Below are 22,080 nucleotides of genomic sequence, written 5' to 3'. Positions count from 1 at the left end.
ACTATCCCTCGAGTGTCCGAAACCTAAGGACTATATTAATCCCAGGAAAGCCAACTGGGAAAAATATAGCTCAGCCCTGGAGGACTTACTCCCCTCCAAAGCACCATCATGCCCTGACACAAAAGACGACCTAGATCGCCTAGTGAACAGGTTCACAGAGGCATGCAACAAAGCCTTCGCGGCAGCGTGCCCCTCTAGCAAACCTAGGGGAAAAAGGGGTCAAAACAAATAGACATCCTACGTAAAAGCTGCAGGACCCTCTTCAACAGGGCCAAAAGCGCGAACGAGGAGAGCCACTGGGCAGACTACAAAATCAGTCTGTCACTATATAAAAAGGAAACAAGGAAAGCAAAAAGGGCCTCTTGGCAAAAATTTTGTTCGGAAATTGAGGAAACGTCAGAGGCCGCAAGGCTTCGCAAGATTCTCTCAAAAACTAACCCCTCGGTAGGGTATCTTAAAAGGAATGACGGCACGTGGACTAACTCCAGTGAGGAGTCCCTGCAGATTCTACTAGACACACATTTTCCAGGGTGCACAACCATCGAGACGGCACATCTTCCAGGACAGGGACCGGTAACCTCGATGGATCACATCCTCACAAAAGGTAACATAAGCTGGGCAATAAACAGCTTCAACCCGTTCAAATCGCCAGGCCCCGACCAGGTAATCCCGGCCCAACTTCAGAAGGCCGGGGATACGGCCATCAACTGGCTACAAGGTATCTTCAGGAAGATACTGGCTGTGGGTACAATCCCGCGAACATTTCTTAAGGCAAAGATAGTCTTCATTCCCAAAGCTGGGAAAGCCTCGCACTCAGCTGCAAAAGACTTTAGACCAATCAGCCTATCGTCCTTCCTTCTCAAAACCTTTGAGAGACTCGTCGGGCTGCAACTGAGGACAACTATACACCCTCAGTTGCTGTCAGGCGCACAGCATGCCTACCGGAAAGGAAAATCCACGGAAACGGCTCTTCATGAAGTGATCTCAGCGGTAGAGAAATCTCTGCATCACAAAGAGTACTCACTCATAGCCTTTCTCGATATTGAGGGAGCTTTCAACAACGTTGTACCGGGCGCCATTACAGAAGCCCTGACTGACCTGGGGGTGGACCGTCACTTGGTGATGCTCATTGATCAATTGCTCACATGCAGGACGGTGACATCATCGATGGGATCGTCCGCCCAGTCAAGGTATGTCAACAGAGGCACCCCGCAAGGTGGTGTCCTGTCTCCTCTTCTGTGGAACATAGCAGTCAACAAGATTCTATGTGACCTGGAAGGGGGGGCTGCAATGTCGTGGCCTATGCGGACGACGTTGCGATTATCTTCTCGGGGAAATACCCCCAAACACTGTGCGACTTAATGTCCACAAAGCTAGCGCAACTGTCGGATTGGACAGAATCGCGCGGTCTGGGAGTAAATCCCTCAAAAACGGAACTCGTACTATTCACAAATAAATACAAGGTCCCGCCCCTCAACCCTCCAATACTACAAGGATGCAGGCTCTCCTTTAGCGACAGTGCCAGTTACTTAGGGTTGGTAATTGACAAGAAGCTTAGCTGGAACCTGAATGTCAAAGACAGAGTGAAGAAGGCAATGACTGCACTCTACACATGCAAAAAAGCTATTGGGCTAAGATGGGGAATGATCCCAAGCATAGTCCAATGGATATATCAAGCTATAGTTAGACCAATACTACTCTACGGAGTTACGGTGTGGTGGCCGGCCCTATCAAAAAGGGCGATCACCAAGCAACTGGGCAAAGTCCAGCGGACTGCCGCCCTATGCATCAGCGGAGCTCTTCGCACCACCCCAAATGATGCGCTAAATGCCATCCTATGCCTACAGAGCCTTGACCTCGCAGGAAAGGAACGGGCAGAAGCAGCAGCAATACGTCTAAGAGACTCAGATCAATGGGTGACACAGTGCATAGGTCACTCAGCCATATTAAATAATAGCAGTACCGTCCCCTCAAAAACAGACTACCAAGTTCCAAGAGAGTACACAGACACTCCCTTCGACACAATCATCCCTCACAGAGACGAATGGCTCGAGGGACTCCCAGGCCCAGATGGGGCCATAAACATCTTCACAGATGGATCAAAGCTGGACGACAGAGTCGGAGGGGGAATCTACTCTGAACAGCTAAGCATAAGGCATTCCTTCAGACTCCCAGATCATTGCAGTGTCTTTCAAGCGGAAGTCATAGCAATCAGGGAGGCTCTAGACTGCCTACAAGCGGCTGCCGTCACGGCAACCAAGCTAAACATTTATAGCGACAGCCAGGCTGCGATCAAATCGCTGAGCGCGATTTCCTCGAACTCGGCCACCGTGGCAGACTGCCGCAAATCTCTGCACGAGATGGCTCAGCAATTTGCTATTAGCCTGATTTGGGTCCCGGGCCACCGGGACATCGAGGGCAACTGTATAGCGGACGAGCTGGCCAGATCTGGCACTACAATCCCCCTTCTCCAAGACAAGGAGGATATCTGTATGCCAATGGCCACCTGTAAGCTCATTATAAGGGAGCAATACAAGCGACTAAACAACGATATGTGGCAAACAGTGAGATGATGTCGCACAACTCGGCAAACATGGCCGACCATGGACATGAAGCGCACCTCCGAGCTCCTCAAGTTAAGCAGGAAAAGGTGCAGCGTGGTCACACGTTCCCTCACGGGACACTGGCTAATAGGCACCCACGCTAACAGGCTGGGGGCCCCACATAACGATTTTTGTCGCAGCTGTAGAGACGAGGAAGAGGAGGAGACAGTGGAACATCTGTTCTGCTCCTGCCCAGCTCTCAGCAGAAGAAGGCTACAGCACCTGGGCTCAGCCTTTCTACACGACATCTCAGAGATGTCCAAACTATGTCCCAGGAGGATAGCGAACTTTGTGAGAGCATCTGGCTGGGATAATTGCTGACAGGAAGTCTCACAACGCAGGAAGGAAATGATCCTATGCGGTATCACAACGGGCCGAAACCGGCCTAAGTGTGACGGGTTCCGAGCGAGCCCGGCAGCCGCCTCAACCTAACCTAACCTATATACATAGTAAATCAGCAACTGCATTTATTAATTTCGGCATCGCAGCATTCAGAAGCCGGATAGGCGTCGAGGCAACAGGCCGGATTGTAGACGAAACAGTCGGTGGTCTGGTGCACTTCCTCTGTACCTTTTTTTTATTGAATCAATTCTCCTTCGCCTCCTTTGCTTCTTATTTCTCTCTTGCTATTTCTTTTTTATCTTTATTTTATTCAACAAAATATTCCATTTTTTTATTAAAATTCTATAAACATTTATAATCTGCACCGAGCCAACACTAGCTGACGGTACAGACGAGGGCGAACTGACGAAGTAGACGGTGGAAAACGGTCTGGAAAAAATAGAATGGAATATTGACCGTACTTTCTACCCATTCCCAGGTTGTAGATATCGTGCACTTCGTAGTTTTCATTTTGGAGCTGTTTCAGCACAATAACCTTTTTTCACCTAGTGGTGATAGCTTTTTCCACGAACGCAGGTGTCTTATTTGGGATTGTTTCTGACATCTGTCAAAAGTTAAATAGAGTTGTGTGTCAATCTTTTTGCACGTGTGACTTTTCTTGTGAAACGTATATACACGTTCCGCCGACCCACCTTCCCATCGTACTGAGCTAATCATTACAACAAAATTTTAGTTGCTTTACTTCGCATCGCATCCACATCTCGCATCATGTCTTTCCATTTTGATCAAGTTTTATATTCATATAAAGCAATGCAAAATCAGCAATATGATAATAAAGATATAAAAGGGTCATTCGTTATATAGAGCGGCTATACCACGATGCATAGTTTTGGCAATTGCGGTCAGCGTACTTTTGGGCGCACAGATTAGAACGAAGAAGGATAGATTCGAATCTGGCGGGCTAGGCCGATAGATCGACCATGGTTGCAAGTGTGTACACACAATTTTTGTACAAACACATTATATAGATAATCTCTTACGTTTTATTTGTTTGACCTTTGGGCAAAATCAAATAAAAGCAAGTATTTAAAATAAACCAGTCGAGTAGAAAATTGATTCATTAGTCGGATAAAATTATGTGGGCAGGCCTGAGGGTTCTATTTAGCTAGTAATATTCGCCAGAATATCAAAAATACGTCGGTATATTTTGAAAATAATACCGTATATTTCAGTATTTATTTGAATCGGTAATAACCGGTTGACAACAATGAGTCCCATTCCATACTTTTAAATTATGTTCTTAAATTACTATATTTGGACATCGACTTAGGGTGAATATTACCAATAATTGGGGAATATTAACACGACGCATCCTGACATTCTGTCGCAGCCGTTTCCTGCCATAATTTTTATTGGCGGAAAGCAATAATCGCGTTCCATGTTGCGGAAAAATGCAAGCAACAATGCATACCCTAGGAAAGGATATTATAGAATTGAGAAAATGTTTGTCATCCCAGGCAAAAATTTAGTCTCTGCTGCAAAAGCAAGTATTTAGAGTAAGCCAGTTAGTAAAAAATTGATTCATAAATCGTATAAAATTATGTGGGTAGGGCTGAGAGATATAGATAGCTATTAATATTCCACGGAATATCAAAAACGAGGAATATGGATTATAGAGCTTGAGTTCGTCAGTATATTTACGGTATATTTTGAAAATGCGGTATATTTTGGTATATTTCTGAGGGTAAAAAAATTATAAAATAATAAAAAATTATTTCAGCGGCGGTGAAGATGAAAATACCCGACGAGCCAGCAGAAAAAGTGATTCGGAAGGCTATTCACAACATTAAGAATAGTCATTTTCAGAAGACCTCAAGAGAAAAAAAAATACAAAGCAGACAATAATGAATAATAATAAATAAAAATAATTGGAAAAATAAACAATTACAATGTATTACTTTTTATATTAAATGCATGATTTTACGTGACAAATCATCACTTATTAAGTGCATGATATTTAGGTAAAAATCATCACCTATAAAATTCATGATTTTTAGGTAAAAATCATCGCTTATTATGTGCATGATCTTTAGGCAAAAATCATGCATTTAATAAGCGATGATTTAAGCCAAAAAATCGTGAAAAATCATCGCTTATTAAGTCATGATTTTTCGGCAATGCTCGATGACAATGTCATCGATTATGCCCTAGGACATCTCCATGTTAATGTCATCAGCTCAGCGTATGGCCGGTCATCGACTATGTCATCGGGGGTAGTGACGCGGTCATCGACGTGTCAGCAGCTGAGTCATTAATGACCCGTACTGCAGGGTAGCTAGAGGCAGTACTCACACACACACACAAACACACACATGCAGAACATATCTCAACACTAATACAGGGACAGAGATTACAAACTTGTTTTGCCTCGCTCTCGCTGGATCCCTGACCCTGCTCTCCCGCTCTTTCGTTCTCTTTTGTTTGGTGTGAGTGAGTCAGAGTGTGGCTGCGATATGCAAATTGGAAAATGTTGTGCAAAACCCTTTTAGCGGCAAATTGATTTGGTTTTTGACCAACTTGAAGAACTGTGGCATCTTTTAACGCTGATGATTTCAGCAGAGAAATGAATGTGCGAATATGCAGGAGGAATATGTGGGCAAGGGTTCTTCAGTAGAACTCACTTGATTCTCGTGGGGCACCCAGACCAGGCGCTTCTGTGTCCATTCCGCCTGTGTGGCCGGATCATTGTATTGGTTCCGTTCCACCGAAAGGTATTTCAGCTCGGGATCGTTGCGATCTACTTCTTCCGACATTGTAGCGGTGTATTTACTCTCTCTCTCTCTCTATATATATATATATATTATTCTCACTCAATTCAACTATGGTTTTGTCGTTTGAGTTTTCTCGTCGTAATGTGGGTGCTATTGAGGTTTTTTAATACACACTTTTCTGTTCAGCAGAACAAACACAAAATAATGAATACGGTTTCGTTTAATTTTCACATCGGAAACACCGCGGCCATTGAGATACAATATTTTTCGCATTTATCTCGAGACGCGCGCTCTTTATCTTAGAAGAGCGGCACAAAACGGAGGCGGCGAGAACAGTTTCAAAAGGGAAGAGCGCAAAAGAAGAAAAAATATGGCCACAGTTGCTCAAGCCGGCTGTGTCTAGAAATGAACCATTAACCAGTTTGCATTCCGAAGAGTGCAGCAGGAGCAGCGGCAGAGCCGGCAGCAAACATTTTTGGTGGCTGGTTTCGGTTTCTTTTTCGAAGCAGAGCAGGTATAAGCGGCCATCATTCCATTCCTTTTCTCCCTTCTCTCTTTCCTTCTTTTGTGTACCGCTGTTCTGCGCTCTCCACATTTCAAAGCAGTTTTCCGCATATTTTGCACATTAATATTGTTTTTTATTCTCTCGTTTCACTTTGTCAGCACTGCATTTGTGCAAATTCAACTCAATTTTCACCGAAATGCACGTATTTCGATGCATTTGTTTCAACAAGCGGCGTCGGCGTTGGCATCGACATCAGCGTCAGCGTCAGCGTCAGCGTCGCCGACAGACCGGAGACTTTTGGGCGTTAAAATTATTCTACATGCATTTTATTTTTTCTTGTCGCGCTTGCTCCTCGCCTTCGGTTTTCGCTGTTTTCTCGCACTACCGATTTATTGATATATTGCTGGCAAGCTGCGTCTTGCAATGTCTTTTTTATATGGAAATTGTGCGGTTTTATTTGTTTCAAGCGACAGCTGCACTTTCAGCGCACCAACACACACATGCACACACACACACACAAACACGCAGGAACTCACATTTCGACGCGTCGCACGTCGTTTCAGCGGTTGCTTTACTCACTGTTTATTGCCTTGTTGCGTTACGTTTCGCGTTCTCTCTATTTTCTCTTTCACTTTTGCCTACGCCACTATCCACTTGCTTCGTGGTCTTCGCGTTGTCTGTGTGTTTGGGTTTGACTTTTAACGATTTTAACGGTAGCACCTCTATAGTTTTCGATTTATTGTCAACGCGTACTCGCATTCAGTATATTTTCAGTATATATTCAGTATATATATACACATAATCGAAGAAAAAAAAGGGTATGAACAGCAGGCAAAACGGCCCTGAAAATGCAACCGCATGCAAGCTGAAATCCACTTTTGCTTAATATTTTCATCACACGCGAACCTCGACATTTGTCTTGGCTGTTTTTGCCCCTTGTCCTTACCCTTTTTTATAGCCCATTTTAAATTACGACTCAATTTTTCGTCGCAAGAAAGATTGAACGATTTATCAATATGACACATTAAAATTATTAGACGAATAATTAATCAACCCCTTTTGTTACCTACATGGAATTTTTGCTTATAAAAACGAGAAAAAAGAGGATAAAAGGATAAAGTCACCCTTTTGACTTCAAGGTATATTGTTTGTCAACAACGCCGAGGTAAGGTTCGTACGAACCTTGCAATTTGCCTTGGCTGTTTTTGTTTGTTGTCCATCCCCGTTTTTAAGGCCCATTAAAAAATAACGACTCATTTTTTCGTTTCAGAAGAGAGCAGAAGTCTGACCGTCTGATAAAAAAACGTACTTAGCCCACTTAAACCCCCTTTATTTAAACTGATAATAACTTGAACTAGACAAAAAATAATATTTACTCTTGCAGGTTCATCTTTATATAAAAAAAGACCACGATATTTTTCACCTAAAGTGCTATAAATATATTTAATCACGAATCATGCTGACTTAATTCGACTTAAGATTAGCTAAGACCTTCAGTCCTCAAAACATAATTTTATCCGATAGATGAATAAATTTTCTAGAAGATTAGCTAGCTTTAAATGCTTAATTTAATTTTATTGTGCCTAAAATAAGGTTTGAGCAAAGAAGGTCAGAAATAAAACGTAATGAAATGGACAGTGTTGCGATGAAAAATCCCTCCAGGCTTGCGAAAAAATATCGGTATTTTTGTGCGATAAGCGCAACTTATCGGCGCTTTTTTTTTAAATTACAATGTTATAAAGCTAAACAAAATGTTTTTACATTTTATTTCTGTTGATTTTGATTTTGATTTTATGACTATAATTATTTCGACCTTGCTATATACATAGTAAATCAGCAACTGCATTTATTAATTTCGGCATCGCAGCATTCAGAAGCCGGATAGGCGTCGAGGCAACAGGCCGGATTGTAGACGAAACAGTCGGTGGTCTGGTGCACTTCCTCTGTACCTTTTTTTTATTGAATCAATTCTCCTTCGCCTCCTTTGCTTCTTATTTCTCTCTTGCTATTTCTTTTTATCTTTATTTTATTCAACAAAATATTCCATTTTTTTTATTAAAATTCTATAAACATTTATAATCTGCACCGAGCCAACACTAGCTGACGGTACAGACGAGGGCGAACTGACGAAGTAGACGGTGGAAAACGGTCTGGAAAAAATAGAATGGAATATTGACCGTACTTTCTGCCCATTCCCAGGTTGTAGATATCGTGCACTTCGTAGTTTTCATTTTGAAGCTGTTTTAGCACAATAACCTTTTTTCACCTAGTGGTGATAGCTTTTTCCACGAACGCAGGTGTCTTATTTGGGATTGTTTCTGACATCTGTCAAAAGTTAAATAGAGTTGTGTGTCAATCTTTTTGCAAGTGTGACTTTTCTTGTGAAACGTATATACACGTTCCGCCGACCCACCTTCTCATCGTACTGAGCTAATCATTACAACAAAATTTTAGTTGCTTTACTTCGCATCGCATCCACATCTCGCATCATGTCTTTCCATTTTGATCAAGTTTTATATTCATATAAAGCAATGCAAAATCAGCAATATGATAATAAAGATATAAAAGGGTCATTCGTTATATAGAGCGGCTATACCACGATGCATAGTTTTGGCAATTGCGGTCAGCGTACTTTTGGGCGCACAGATTAGAAAGAAGAAGGATAGATTCGAATCTGGCGGGCTAGGCCGATAGATCGACCATGGTTGCAAGTGTGTACACACAATTTTTGTACAAACACATTATATAGATAATCTCTTACGTTTTATTTGTTTGACCTTTGGGCAAAATCAAATAAAAGCAAGTATTTAAAATAAACCAGTCGAGTAGAAAATTGATTCATTAGTCGGATAAAATTATGTGGGCAGGCCTGAGGGTTCTATTTAGCTAGTAATATTCGCCAGAATATCAAAAATACGTCGGTATATTTTGAAAATAATACCGTATATTTCAGTATTTATTTGAATCGGTAATAACCGGTTGACAACAATGAGTCCCATTCCATACTTTTAAATTATGTTCTTAAATTACTATATTTGGACATCGACTTAGGGTGAATATTACCAATTATTGGGGAATATTAACACGACGCATCCTGACATTCTGTCGCAGCCGTTTCCTGCCATAATTTTCATTGGCGGAAAGCAATAATCGCGTTCCATGTTGCGGAAAAATGCAAGCAACAATGCATACCCTAGGAAAGGATATTATAGAATTGAGAAAATGTTTGTCATCCCAGGCAAAAATTTAGTCTCTGCTGCTAAAGCAAGTATTTAGAGTAAGCCAGTTAGTAAAAAATTGATTCATAAATCGTATAAAATTATGTGGGTAGGGCTGAGAGATATAGATAGCTATTAATATTCCACGGAATATCAAAAACGAGGAATATGGATTATAGAGCTTGAGTTCGTCAGTATATTTACGGTATATTTTGAAAATGCGGTATATTTTGGTATATTTCTGAGGGTAAAAAAATTATAAAATAATAAAAAATTATTTCAGCGGCGGTGAAGATGAAAATACCCGACGAGCCAGCAGAAAAAGTGATTCGGAAGGCTATTCACAACATTAAGAATAGTCATTTTCAGAAGACCTCAAGAGAAAAAAAATACAAAGCTGACAATAATGAATAATAATAAATAAAAATAATTGGAAAAATAAACAATTACAATGTATTACTTTTTATATTAAATGCATGATTTTACGTGACAAATCATCACTTATTAAGTGCATGATATTTAGGTAAAAATCATCACCTATAAAATGCATGATTTTTAGGTAAAAATCATCGCTTATTATGTGCATGATCTTTAGGCAAAAATCATGCATTTAATAAGCGATGATTTAAGCCAAAAAATCGTGAAAAATCATCGCTTATTAAGTCATGATTTTTCGGCAATGCTCGATGACAATGTCATCGATTATGCCCTAGGACATCTCCATGTTAATGTCATCAGCTCAGCGTACGGCCGGTCATCGACTATGTCATCGGGGGTAGTGACGCGGTCATCGACGTGTCAGCAGCTGAGTCATTAATGACCCGTACTGCAGGGTAGCTAGAGGCAGTACTCACACACACACACAAACACACACATGCAGAACATATCTCAACACTAATACAGGGACAGAGATTACAAACTTGTGTTGCCTCGCTCTCGCTGGATCCCTGACCCTGCTCTCCCGCTCTTTCGTTCTCTTTTGTTTGGTGTGAGTGAGTCAGAGTGTGGCTGCGATATGCAAATTGGAAAATGTTGTGCAAAACCCTTTTAGCGGCAAATTGATTTGGTTTTTGACCAACTTGAAGAACTGTGGTATTTAGTAATGCTAAATTCAAAGAAGTTGGTCCGGCTAAAAGAAATCAAAATGGAATGAATGAGGTGTGATTCATTCATTTCCACGGCGATGACTCGGAACTATTGAGAGTGCGATAAGACCCAGCCCCAGAGAAGGGACAAACGAAACACTGCGCAAATTGATTAGTTTACTCCGGGCTCCGGGGCTTCTATCAGTTGGTTTTATGTCAGGTAATTTCGTGTTTCGGGCGTGGTTCCCAAAACTGTATCGTTATGGCAGGAAAAAACATTATATATGCGCCTCGTTTTTGACTGTTGCAGCTGCCTGGCCTGACCTAATCGGCTTAAAAGAAGAATTTTTCAAAAATTCTCAACTCAAAAGTAACCCCCCAAAAGACTGGAGCTGTGAACTGGGACAGCGACTCGAAACTGGTCAAGACGAAGCAAAGCCAAAGCCATAGCCAACGACAACGCTGGCGGAGCTCTACAGGTTTTTCAGGTCGCTTCAGGTGAAAGCAGGAGAGAGGAGGAACTGCAAGATGATAGGGCGGGAGGAATATGTGGGCAAGGGTTCTTCAGTAGAACTCACCTGATTCTCGTGGGGCACCCAGACCAGGCGCTTCTGTGTCCATTCCGCCTGTGTGGCCGGATCATTGTATTGGTTCCGTTCCACCGAAAGGTATTTCAGCTCGGGATCGTTGCGATCTACTTCTTCCGACATTGTAGCGGTGTATTTACTCTCTCTCTCTCTATATATATATATATATTATTCTCACTCAATTCAACTATGGTTTTGTCGTTTGAGTTTTCTCGTCGTAATGTGGGGGCTATTGAGGTTTTTTAATACACACTTTTCTGTTGAGCAGAACAAACACAAAATAATGAATACGGTTTCGTTTAATTTTCACATCGGAAACACCGCGGCCATTGAGATACAATATTTTTCGCATTTATCTCGAGACGCGCGCTCTTTATCTTAGAAGAGCGGCACAAAACGGAGGCGGCGAGAACAGTTTCAAACATTTTTGGTGGCTGGTTTCGGTTTCTTTTTCGAAGCAGAGCTGGTATAAGCGGCCATCATTCCATTCCTTTTCTCCCTTCTCTCTTTCCTTCTTTTGTGTACCGCTGTTCTGCGCTCTCCACATTTCAAAGCAGTTTTCCGCATATTTTGCACATTAATATTGTTTTTTATTCTCTCGTTTCACTTTGTCAGCACTGCATTTGTGCAAATTCAACTCAATTTTCACCGAAATGCACGTATTTCGATGCATTTGTTTCAACAAGCGGCGTCGGCGTTGGCATCGACATCAGCGTCAGCGTCGCCGACAGACCGGAGACTTTTGGGCGTTAAAATTATTCTACATGCATTTTATTTTTTCTTGTCGCGCTTGCTCCTCGCCTTCGGTTTTCGCTGTTTTCTCGCACTACCGATTTATTGATATATTGCTGGCAAGCTGCGTCTTGCAATGTCTTTTTATATGGAAATTGTGCGGTTTTATTTGTTTCAAGCGACAGCTGCACTTTCAGCGCACCAACACACACATGCACACACACACACACAAACACGCAGGAACTCACATTTCGACGCGTCGCACGTCGTTTCAGCGGTTGCTTTACTCACTGTTTATTGCCTTGTTGCGTTACGTTTCGCGTTCTCTCTATTTTCTCTTTCACTTTTGCCTACTCCACTATCCACTTGCTTCGTGGTCTTCGCGTTGTCTGTGTGTTTGGGTTTGACTTTTAACGATTTTAACGGTAGCACCTCTATAGTTTTCGATTTATTGTCAACGCGTACTCGCATTCAGTATATTTTCAGTATATATTCAGTATATATATACACATAATGGAAGAAAAAAAAGGGTATGAACAGCAGGCAAAACGGCCCTGAAAATGCAACCGCATGCAAGCTGAAATCCACTTTTGCTTAATATTTTCATCACACGCGAACCTCGACATTTGTCTTGGCTGTTTTTGCCCCTTGTCCTTACCCTTTTTTATAGCCCATTTTAAATTACGACTCAATTTTTCGTCGCAAGAAAGAGTGAACGATTTATCAATATGACACATTAAAATTATTAGACGAATAATTAATCAACCCCTTTTGTTACCTACATGGAATTTTTGCTTATAAAAACGAGAAAAAAGAGGATAAAAGGATAAAGTCACCCTTTTGACTTCAAGGTATATTGTTTGTCAACAACGCCGAGGTAAGGTTCGTACGAACCTTGCAATTTGCCTTGGCTGTTTTTGTTTGTTGTCCATACCCGTTTTTAAGGCCCATTAAAAAATAACGACTCATTTTTTCGTTTCAGAAGAGAGCAGAAGTCTGACCGTCTGATAAAAAAACGTACTTAGCCCACTTAAACCCCCTTTATTTAAACTGATAATAACTTGAACTAGACAAAAAATAATATTTACTCTTGCAGGTTCTTCATCTTTATATAAAAAAAGACCACGATATTTTTCACCTAAAGTGCTATAAATATATTTAATCACGAATCATGCTGACTTAATTCGACTTAAGATTAGCTAAGACCTTCAGTCCTCAAAACATAATTTTATCCGATAGATGAATACATTTTCTAGAAGATTAGCTAGCTTTTAATGCTTAATTTAATTTTATTGTGCCTAAAATAAGGATTGAGCAAAGAAGGTCAGAAATAAAACGTAATGAAATGGACAGTGTTGCGATGAAAAATCCCTCCAGGCTTGCGAAAAAATATCGGTATTTTTGTGCGATAAGCGCAACTTATCGGCGCTTTTTTTTTAAATTACAATGTTATAAAGCTAAACAAAATGTTTTTACATTTTATTTCTGTTGATTTTGATTTTGATTTTATGACTATAATTATTTCGACCTTGCTATATACATAGTAAATCAGCAACTGCATTTATTAATTTCGGCATCGCAGCATTCAGAAGCCGGATAGGCGTCGAGGCAACAGGCCGGATTGTAGACGAAACAGTCGGTGGTCTGGTGCACTTCCTCTGTACCTTTTTTTTATTGAATCAATTCTCCTTCGCCTCCTTTGCTTCTTATTTCTCTCTTGCTATTTCTTTTTATCTTTATTTTATTCAACAAAATATTCCATTTTTTTATTAAAATTCTATAAACATTTATAATCTGCACCGAGCCAACACTAGCTGACGGTACAGACGAGGGCGAACTGACGAAGTAGACGGTGGAAAACGGTCTGGAAAAAATAGAATAGAATATTGACCGTACTTTCTACCCATTCCCAGGTTGTAGATATCGTGCACTTCGTAGTTTTCATTTTGAAGCTGTTTTAGCACAATAACCTTTTTTCACCTAGTGGTGATAGCTTTTTCCACGAACGCAGGTGTCTTATTTGGGATTGTTTCTGACATCTGTCAAAAGTTAAATAGAGTTGTGTGTCAATCTTTTTGCACGTGTGACTTTTCTTGTGAAACGTATATACACGTTCCGCCGACCCACCTTCTCATCGTACTGAGCTAATCATTACAACAAAATTTTAGTTGCTTTACTTCGCATCGCATCCACATCTAGCATCATGTCTTTCCATTTTGATCAAGTTTTATATTCATATAAAGCAATGCAAAATCAGCAATATGATAATAAAGATATAAAAGGGTCATTCGTTATATAGAGCGGCTATACCACGATGCATAGTTTTGGCAATTGCGGTCAGCGTACTTTTGGGCGCACAGATTAGAAAGAAGAAGGATAGATTCGAATCTGGCGGGCTAGGCCGATAGATCGACCATGGTTGCAAGTGTGTACACACAATTTTTGTACAAACACATTATATAGATAATCTCTTACGTTTTATTTGTTTGACCTTTGGGCAAAATCAAATAAAAGCAAGTATTTAAAATAAACCAGTCGAGTAGAAAATTGATTCATTAGTCGGATAAAATTATGTGGGCAGGCCTGAGGGTTCTATTTAGCTAGTAATATTCGCCAGAATATCAAAAATACGTCGGTATATTTTGAAAATAATACCGTATATTTCAGTATTTATTTGAATCGGTAATAACCGGTTGACAACAATGAGTCCCATTCCATACTTTTAAATTATGTTCTTAAATTACTATATTTGGACATCGACTTAAGGTGAATATTACCAATTATTGGGGAATATTAACACGACGCATCCTGACATTCTGTCGCAGCCGTTTCCTGCCATAATTTTCATTGGCGGAAAGCAATAATCGCGTTCCATGTTGCGGAAAAATGCAAGCAACATTGCATACCCTAGGAAAGGATATTATAGAATTGAGAAAATGTTTGTCATCCCAGGCAAAAATTTAGTCTCTGCTGCAAAAGCAAGTATTTAGAGTAAGCCAGTTAGTAAAAAATTGATTCATAAATCGTATAAAATTATGTGGGTAGGGCTGAGAGATATAGATAGCTATTAATATTCCACGGAATATCAAAAACGAGGAATATGGATTATAGAGCTTGAGTTCGTCAGTATATTTACGGTATATTTTGAAAATGCGGTATATTTTGGTATATTTCTGAGGGTAAAAAAATTATAAAATAATAAAAAATTATTTCAGCGGCGGTGAAGATGAAAATACCCGACGAGCCAGCAGAAAAAGTGATTCGGAAGGCTATTCACAACATTAAGAATAGTCATTTTCAGAAGACCTCAAGAGAAAAAAAATACAAAGCAGACAATAATGAATAATAATAAATAAAAATAATTGGAAAAATAAACAATTACAATGTATTACTTTTTATATTAAATGCATGATTTTACGTGACAAATCATCACTTATTAAGTGCATGATATTTAGGTAAAAATCATCACCTATAAAATGCATGATTTTTAGGTAAAAATCATCGCTTATTATGTGCATGATCTTTAGTCAAAAATCATGCATTTAATAAGCGATGATTTAAGCCAAAAAATCGTGAAAAACCATCGCTTATTAAGTCATGATTTTTCGGCAATGCTCGATGACAATGTCATCGATTATGCCCTAGGACATCTCCATGTTAATGTCATCAGCTCAGCGTATGGCCGGTCATCGACTATGTCATGGGGGGTAGTGACGAGGTCATCGACGTGTCAGCAGCTGAGTCATTAATGACCCGTACTGCAGGGTACCTAGAGGCAGTACTCACACACACACACAAACACACACATGCAGAACATATCTCAACACTAATACAGGGACAGAGATTACAAACTTGTTTTGCCTCGCTCTCGCTGGATCCCTGACCCTGCTCTCCCGCTCTTTCGTTCTCTTTTGTTTGGTGTGAGTGAGTCAGAGTGTGGCTTCGATATGCAAATTGGAAAATGTTGTGCAAAACCCTTTTAGCGACAAATTGATTTGGTTTTTGACCAACTTGAAGAACTGTGGCATCTTTTAACGCTGATGATTTCAGCAGAGAAATTAATGAATCAGCTGTGGGAGGAGCACTTGGTGTGGCTGATTTCGACGGATGTTTACTCAATTTTGTCACCGCAGTGAGAAAGTAATGCTAAATTCAAAGAAGTTGGCCCGGCTAAAAGAAATCAAAATGGAATGAATGAGGTGTGATTCATTCATTTCCACGGCGATGACTCGGAACTATTGAGAGTGCGATAAGACCCAGCCCCAGAGAAGGGACAAACGAAACACTGCGCAAATTGATTAGTTTACTCCGGGCTCCGGGGCTTCTATCAGTTGGTTTTATGTCAGGTAATTTCGTGTTTCGGGCGTGGTTCCCAAAACTGTATCGTTATGGCAGGAAAAAACATTATATATGCGCCTCGTTTTTGACTGTTGCAGCTGCCTGGCCTGACCTAATCGGCTTAAAAGAAGAATTTTTCAAAAATTCTCAGCTCAAAAGTAACCCCCAAGAGACTGGAGCTGTGAACTGGGACAGCGACTCGAAACTGGTCAAGACGAAGCAAAGCCAAAGCCATAGCCAACGCCAACGCTGGCGGAGCTCTACAGGTTTTTCAGGTCGCTTCAGGTGAAAGCAGGAGAGAGGAGGAACTGCAAGATGATAGGGCGGGAGGAATATGTGGGCAAGGGTTCTTCAGTAGAACTCACCTGATTCTCGTGGGGCACCCAGACCAGGCGCTTCTGTGTCCATTCCGCCTGTGTGGCCGGATCATTGTATTGGTTCCGTTCCACCGAAAGGTATTTCAGCTCGGGATCGTTGCGAATTACTTCTTCCGACATTGTAGCGGTGTATTTACTCTCTCTCTCTCTATATATATATATATTATTCTCACTCAATTCAACTATGGTTTTGTCGTTTGAGTTTTCTCGTCGTAATGTGGGGGCTATTGAGGTTTTTTAATACACACTTTTCTGTTGAGCAGAACAAACACAAAATAATGAATACGGTTTCGTTTAATTTTCACATCGGAAACACCGCGGCCATTGAGATACAATATTTTTCGCATTTATCTCGAGTCGCGCGCTCTTTATCTTAGAAGAGCGGCACAAAACGGAGGCGGCGAGAACAGTTTCAAACATTTTTGGTGGCTGGTTTCGGTTTCTTTTTCGAAGCAGAGCAGGTATAAGCGGCCATCATTCCATTCCTTTTCTCCCTTCTCTCTTTCCTTCTTTTGTGTACCGCTGTTCTGCGCTCTCCACATTTCAAAGCAGTTTTCCGCATATTTTGCACATTAATATTGTTTTTTATTCTCTCGTTTCACTTTGTCAGCACTGCATTTGTGCAAATTCAACTCAATTTTCACCGAAATGCACGTATTTCGATGCATTTGTTTCAACAAGCGGCGTCGGCGTTGGCATCGACATCAGCGTCAGCGTCAGCGTCGCCGACAGACCGGAGACTTTTGGGCGTTAAAATTATTCTACATGCATTTTATTTTTTCTTGTCGCGCTTGCTCCTCGCCTTCTGTTTTCGCTGTTTTCTCGCACTACCGATTTATTGATATATTGCTGGCAAGCTGCGTCTTGCAATGTCTTTTTATATGGAAATTGTGCGGTTTTATTTGTTTCAAGCGACAGCTGCACTTTCAGCGCACCAACACACACATGCACACACACACACACACAAACACGCAGGAGCTCACATTTCGACGCGTCGCACGTCGTTTCAGCGGTTGCTTTACTCACTGTTTATTGCCTTGTTGCGTTACGTTTCGCGTTCTCTCTATTTTCTCTTTCACTTTTGCCTACTCCACTATCCACTTGCTTCGTGGTCTTCGCGTTGTCTGTGTGTTTGGGTTTGACTTTTAACGATTTTAACGGTAGCACCTCTATAGTTTTCGATTTATTGTCAACGCGTACTCGCATTCAGTATATTTTCAGTATATATTCAGTATATATATACACATAATGGCAGAAAAAAAAGGGTATGAACAGCAGGCAAAACGGCCCTGAAAATGCAACCGCATGCAAGCTGAAATCCACTTTTGCTTAATATTTTCATCACACGCGAACCTCGACATTTGTCTTGGCTGTTTTTGCCCCTTGTCCTTACCCTTTTTTATAGCCCATTTTAAATTACGACTCAATTTTTCGTCGCAAGAAAGAGTGAACGATTTATCAATATGACACATTAAAATTATTAGACGAATAATTCATCAACCCCTTTTGTTACCTACATTGAATTTTTGCTTATAAAAACGAGAAAAAAGAGGATAAAAGGATAAAGTCACCCTTTTGACTTCAAGGTATATTGTTTGTCAACAACGCCGAGGTAAGGTTCGTACGAACCTTGCAATTTGCCTTGGCTGTTTTTGTTTGTTGTCCATACCCGTTTTTAAGGCCCATTAAAAAATTACGACTCATTTTTTCGTTTCAGAAGAGAGCAGAAGTCTGACCGTCTGATAAAAAACGTACTTAGCCCACTTAAACCCCCTTTATTTAAACTGATAATAACTTGAACTAGACAAAAAATAATATTTACTCTTGCATGTCCTTCATCTTTATATAAAAAAAGACCACGATATTTTTCACCTAAAGTGCTATAAAAATATTTAATCACGAATCATGCTGACTTAATTCGACTTAAGATTAGCTAAGACCTTCAGTCCTCAAAACATAATTTTATCCGATAGATGAATCAATTTTCTAGAAGATTAGCTAGCTTTAAATGCTTAATTTAATTTTATTGTGCCTAAAATAAGGTTTGAGCAAAGAAGGTCAGAAATAAAACGTAATGAAATGGACAGTGTTGCGATGAAAAATCCCTCCAGGCTTGCGAAAAAATATCGGTATTTTTGTGCGATAAGCGCAACTTATCGGCGCTTTTTTTTTAAATAACAATGTTATAAAGCTAAACAAAATGTTTTTACATTTTATTTCTGTTGATTTTGATTTTGATTTTATGACTATAATTATTTCGACCTTGTTATATACATAGTAAATCAGCAACTGCATTTATTAATTTCGGCATCGCAGCATTCAGAAGCCGGATAGGCGTCGAGGCAACAGGCCGGATTGTAGACGAAACAGTCGGTGGTCTGGTGCACTTCCTCTGTACCTTTTTTTTATTGAATCAATTCTCCTTCGCCTCCTTTGCTTCTTATTTCTCTCTTGCTATTTCTTTTTTATCTTTATTTTATTCAACAAAATATTCCATTTTTTTATTAAAATTTTATAAACATTTATTATCTGCACCGAGCCAACACTAGCTGACGGTACAGACGAGGGCGAACTGACGAAGTAGACGGTGGAAAACGGTCTGGAAAAAATAGAATGGAATATTGACCGTACTTTCCACCCATTCCCAGGTTGTAGATATCGTGCACTTCGTAGTTTTCATTTTGGAGCTGTTTTAGCACAATAACCTTTTTCACCTAGTGGTGATAGCTTTTTCCACGAACGCAGGTGTCTTATTTGGGATTGTTTCTGACATCTGTCAAAAGTTAAATAGAGTTGTGTGTCAATCTTTTTGCACGTGTGACTTTTCTTGTGAAACGTATATACACGTTCCGCCGACCCACCTTCTCATCGTACTGAGCTAATCATTACAACAAAATTTTAGTTGCTTTACTTCGCATCGCATCCACATCTCGCATCATGTCTTTCCATTTTGATCAAGTTTTATATTCATATAAAGCAATGCAAAATCAGCAATATGATAATAAAGATATAAAAGGGTCATTCGTTATATAGAGCGGCTATACCACGATGCATAGTTTTGGCAATTGCGGTCAGCGTACTTTTGGGCGCACAGATTAGAAAGAAGAAGGATAGATTCGAATCTGGCGGGCTAGGCCGATAGATCGACCATGGTTGCAAGTGTGTACACACAATTTTTGTACAAACACATTATATAGATAATCTCTTACGTTTTATTTGTTTGACCTTTGGGCAAAATCAAATAAAAGCAAGTATTTAAAATAAACCAGTCGAGTAGAAAATTGATTCATTAGTCGGATAAAATTATGTGGGCAGGCCTGAGGGTTCTATTTAGCTAGTAATATTCGCCAGAATATCAAAAATACGTCGGTATATTTTGAAAATAATACCGTATATTTCAGTATTTATTTGAATCGGTAATAACCGGTTGACAACAATGAGTCCCATTCCATACTTTTAAATTATGTTCTTAAATTACTATATTTGGACATCGACTTAGGGTGAATATTACCAATTATTGGGGAATATTAACACGACGCATCCTGACATTCTGTCGCAGCCGTTTCCTGCCATAATTTTCATTGGCGGAAAGCAATAATCGCGTTCCATGTTGCGGAAAAATGCAAGCAACAATGCATACCCTAGGAAAGGATATTATAGAATTGAGAAAATGTTTGTCATCCCAGGCAAAAATTTAGTCTCTGCTGCAAAAGCAAGTATTTAGAGTAAGCCAGTGAGTAAAAAATTGATTCATAAATCGTATAAAATTATGTGGGTAGGGCTGAGAGATATAGATAGCTATTAATATTCCACGGAATATCAAAAACGAGGAATATGGATTATAGAGCTTGAGTTCGTCAGTATATTTACGGTATATTTTGGTATATTTCTGAGGGTAAAAAAATTATAAATTAATAAAAAATTATTTCAGCGGCGGTGAAGATGAAAATACCCGACGAGCCAGCAGAAAAAGTGATTCGGAAGGCTATTCACAACATTAAGAATAGTCATTTTCAGAAGACCTCAAGAGAAAAAAAAAACAAAGCAGACAATAATGAATAATAATAAATAAAAATAATTGGAAAAATAAACAATTACAATGTATTACTTTTTATATTAAATGCATGATTTTACGTGAAAAATCATCACTTATTAAGTGCATGATATTTAGGTAAAAATCATCACCTATAAAATGCATGATTTTTAGGTAAAAATCATCGCTTATTATGTGCATGATCTTTAGGCAAAAATCATGCATTTAATAAGCGATGATTTAAGCCAAAAAATCGTGAAAAATCATCGCTTATTAAGTGACGCGGTCATCGACGTGTCAGCAACTGAGTCATTAATGACCCGTACTGCAGGGTAGCTAGAGGCATTACTCACACACACACACAAACACACACATGCAGAACATATCTCAACACTAATACAGGGACAGAGATTACAAACTTGTTTTGCCTCGCTCTCGCTGGATCCCTGACCCTGCTCTCCCGCTCTTTCGTTCTCTTTTGTTTGGTGTGAGTGAGTCAGAGTGTGGCTGCGATATGCAAATTGGAAAATGTTGTGCAAAACCCTTTTAGCGGCAAATTGATTTGGTTTTTGACCAACTTGAAGAGCTGTGGCATCTTTTAACGCTGATGATTTCAGCAGAGAAATTAATGAATCAGCTGTGGGAGGATCATTTGGTGTGGCTGATTTCGACGGATGTTTACTCAATTTTGTCACCGCAGCGAGAAAGTAATGCTAAATTCAAAGAAGTTGGCCCGGCTAAAAGAAATCAAAATGGAATGAATGAGGTGTGATTCATTCATTTCCACGGCGATGACTCGGAACTATTGAGAGTGCGATAAGACCCAGCCCCAGAGAAGGGACAAACGAAACACTGCGCAAATTGATTAGTTTACTCCGGGCTCCGGGGCTTCTATCAGTTGGTTTTATGTCAGGTAATTTCGTGTTTCGGGCGTGGTTCCCAAAACTGTATCGTTATGGCAGGAAAAAACATTATATATGCGCCTCGTTTTTGACTGTTGCAGCTGCCTGGCCTGACCTAATCGGATTAAAAGAATTTTTCAAAAATTCTCAGCTCAAAAGTAACCCCCAAAAGACTGCAGCTGTGAACTGGGACAGCCACTCGAAACTGGTCAAGACGAAGCAAAGCCAAAGCCATAGCCAACGCCAACGCTGGCAAAGCTCTACAGGTTTTTCAGGTCGCTTCAGGTGAAAGCAGGAGAGAGGAGGAACTGCAAGATGATAGGGCGGGAGGAATATGTGGGCAAGGGTTCGCCAGTAGAACTCACCTGATTCTCGTGGGGCACCCAGACCAGGCGCTTCTATGTCCATTCCGCCTGTGTGGCCGGATCATTGTATTGGTTCCGTTCCACCGAAAGGTATTTCAGCTCGGGATCGTTGCGAATTACTTCTTCCGACATTGTAGCGGTGTATTTACTCTCTCTCTCTCTATATATATATATATTATTCTCACTCAATTCAACTATGGTTTTGTCGTTTGACTTTTCTCG

The 22,080-nt window shown here is 40.2% G+C and overlaps 1 protein-coding gene, 2 long non-coding RNA genes and 1 pseudogene across 4 annotated transcripts; 1 reads left to right on the top strand and 3 right to left on the bottom strand.

Annotated features, from left to right (window-relative positions):
• The window catches only part of LOC117191766, a 55,865-nt pseudogene extending 44,497 nt beyond the window's left edge, over positions 1-11,368 (bottom strand).
• On the bottom strand, positions 5,067-5,894 carry LOC117191774 (myosin heavy chain, non-muscle-like). Its single transcript, XM_033396546.1, has one exon. It carries the CDS (start codon positions 5,756-5,758, stop codon positions 5,558-5,560), a length of 201 nt encoding a protein of 66 aa, XP_033252437.1. The 5' UTR covers positions 5,759-5,894; the 3' UTR covers positions 5,067-5,557.
• LOC117191785 lies at positions 7,229-7,859 on the top strand. The gene is made up of 2 exons (XR_004474077.1): positions 7,229-7,360; positions 7,492-7,859. It is a non-coding gene; the product is annotated as an uncharacterized LOC117191785 (long non-coding RNA).
• A 2,679-nt stretch (positions 11,369-14,047) lies between the features above and the next one.
• On the bottom strand, positions 14,048-22,077 carry LOC117191778. 2 transcript variants are annotated; one of them, XR_004474068.1, is made up of 4 exons: positions 21,859-22,077; positions 17,542-20,262; positions 16,547-16,810; positions 14,048-14,813 (listed from the first exon to the last, which is right to left on the bottom strand). It is a non-coding gene; the product is annotated as an uncharacterized LOC117191778 (long non-coding RNA). The 2 variants fall into 2 exon arrangements; XR_004474067.1 differs by lacking the exon at positions 14,048-14,813 and adding an exon at positions 15,030-15,149.
• Between the last annotated feature and the right edge of the window lie 3 nt (positions 22,078-22,080).

This window comes from Drosophila miranda (genome assembly GCF_003369915.1).
Source record: "Drosophila miranda strain MSH22 chromosome Y unlocalized genomic scaffold, D.miranda_PacBio2.1 Contig_Y1_pilon, whole genome shotgun sequence".
In the NCBI taxonomy this organism is placed as follows: Eukaryota; Metazoa; Arthropoda; class Insecta; order Diptera; family Drosophilidae; genus Drosophila; species Drosophila miranda.
The sequence above is the reverse complement of the archived record's forward strand: the minus strand, read 5'-3'. Positions and strand labels throughout refer to the sequence as shown.

Bases quoted from the DNA above. Each gene is read 5' to 3' on its own strand.
- LOC117191774 (XM_033396546.1), bottom strand. From the start codon at position 5,758: ATGTCGGAAGAAGTAGATCGCAACGATCCCGAGCTGAAATACCTTTCG.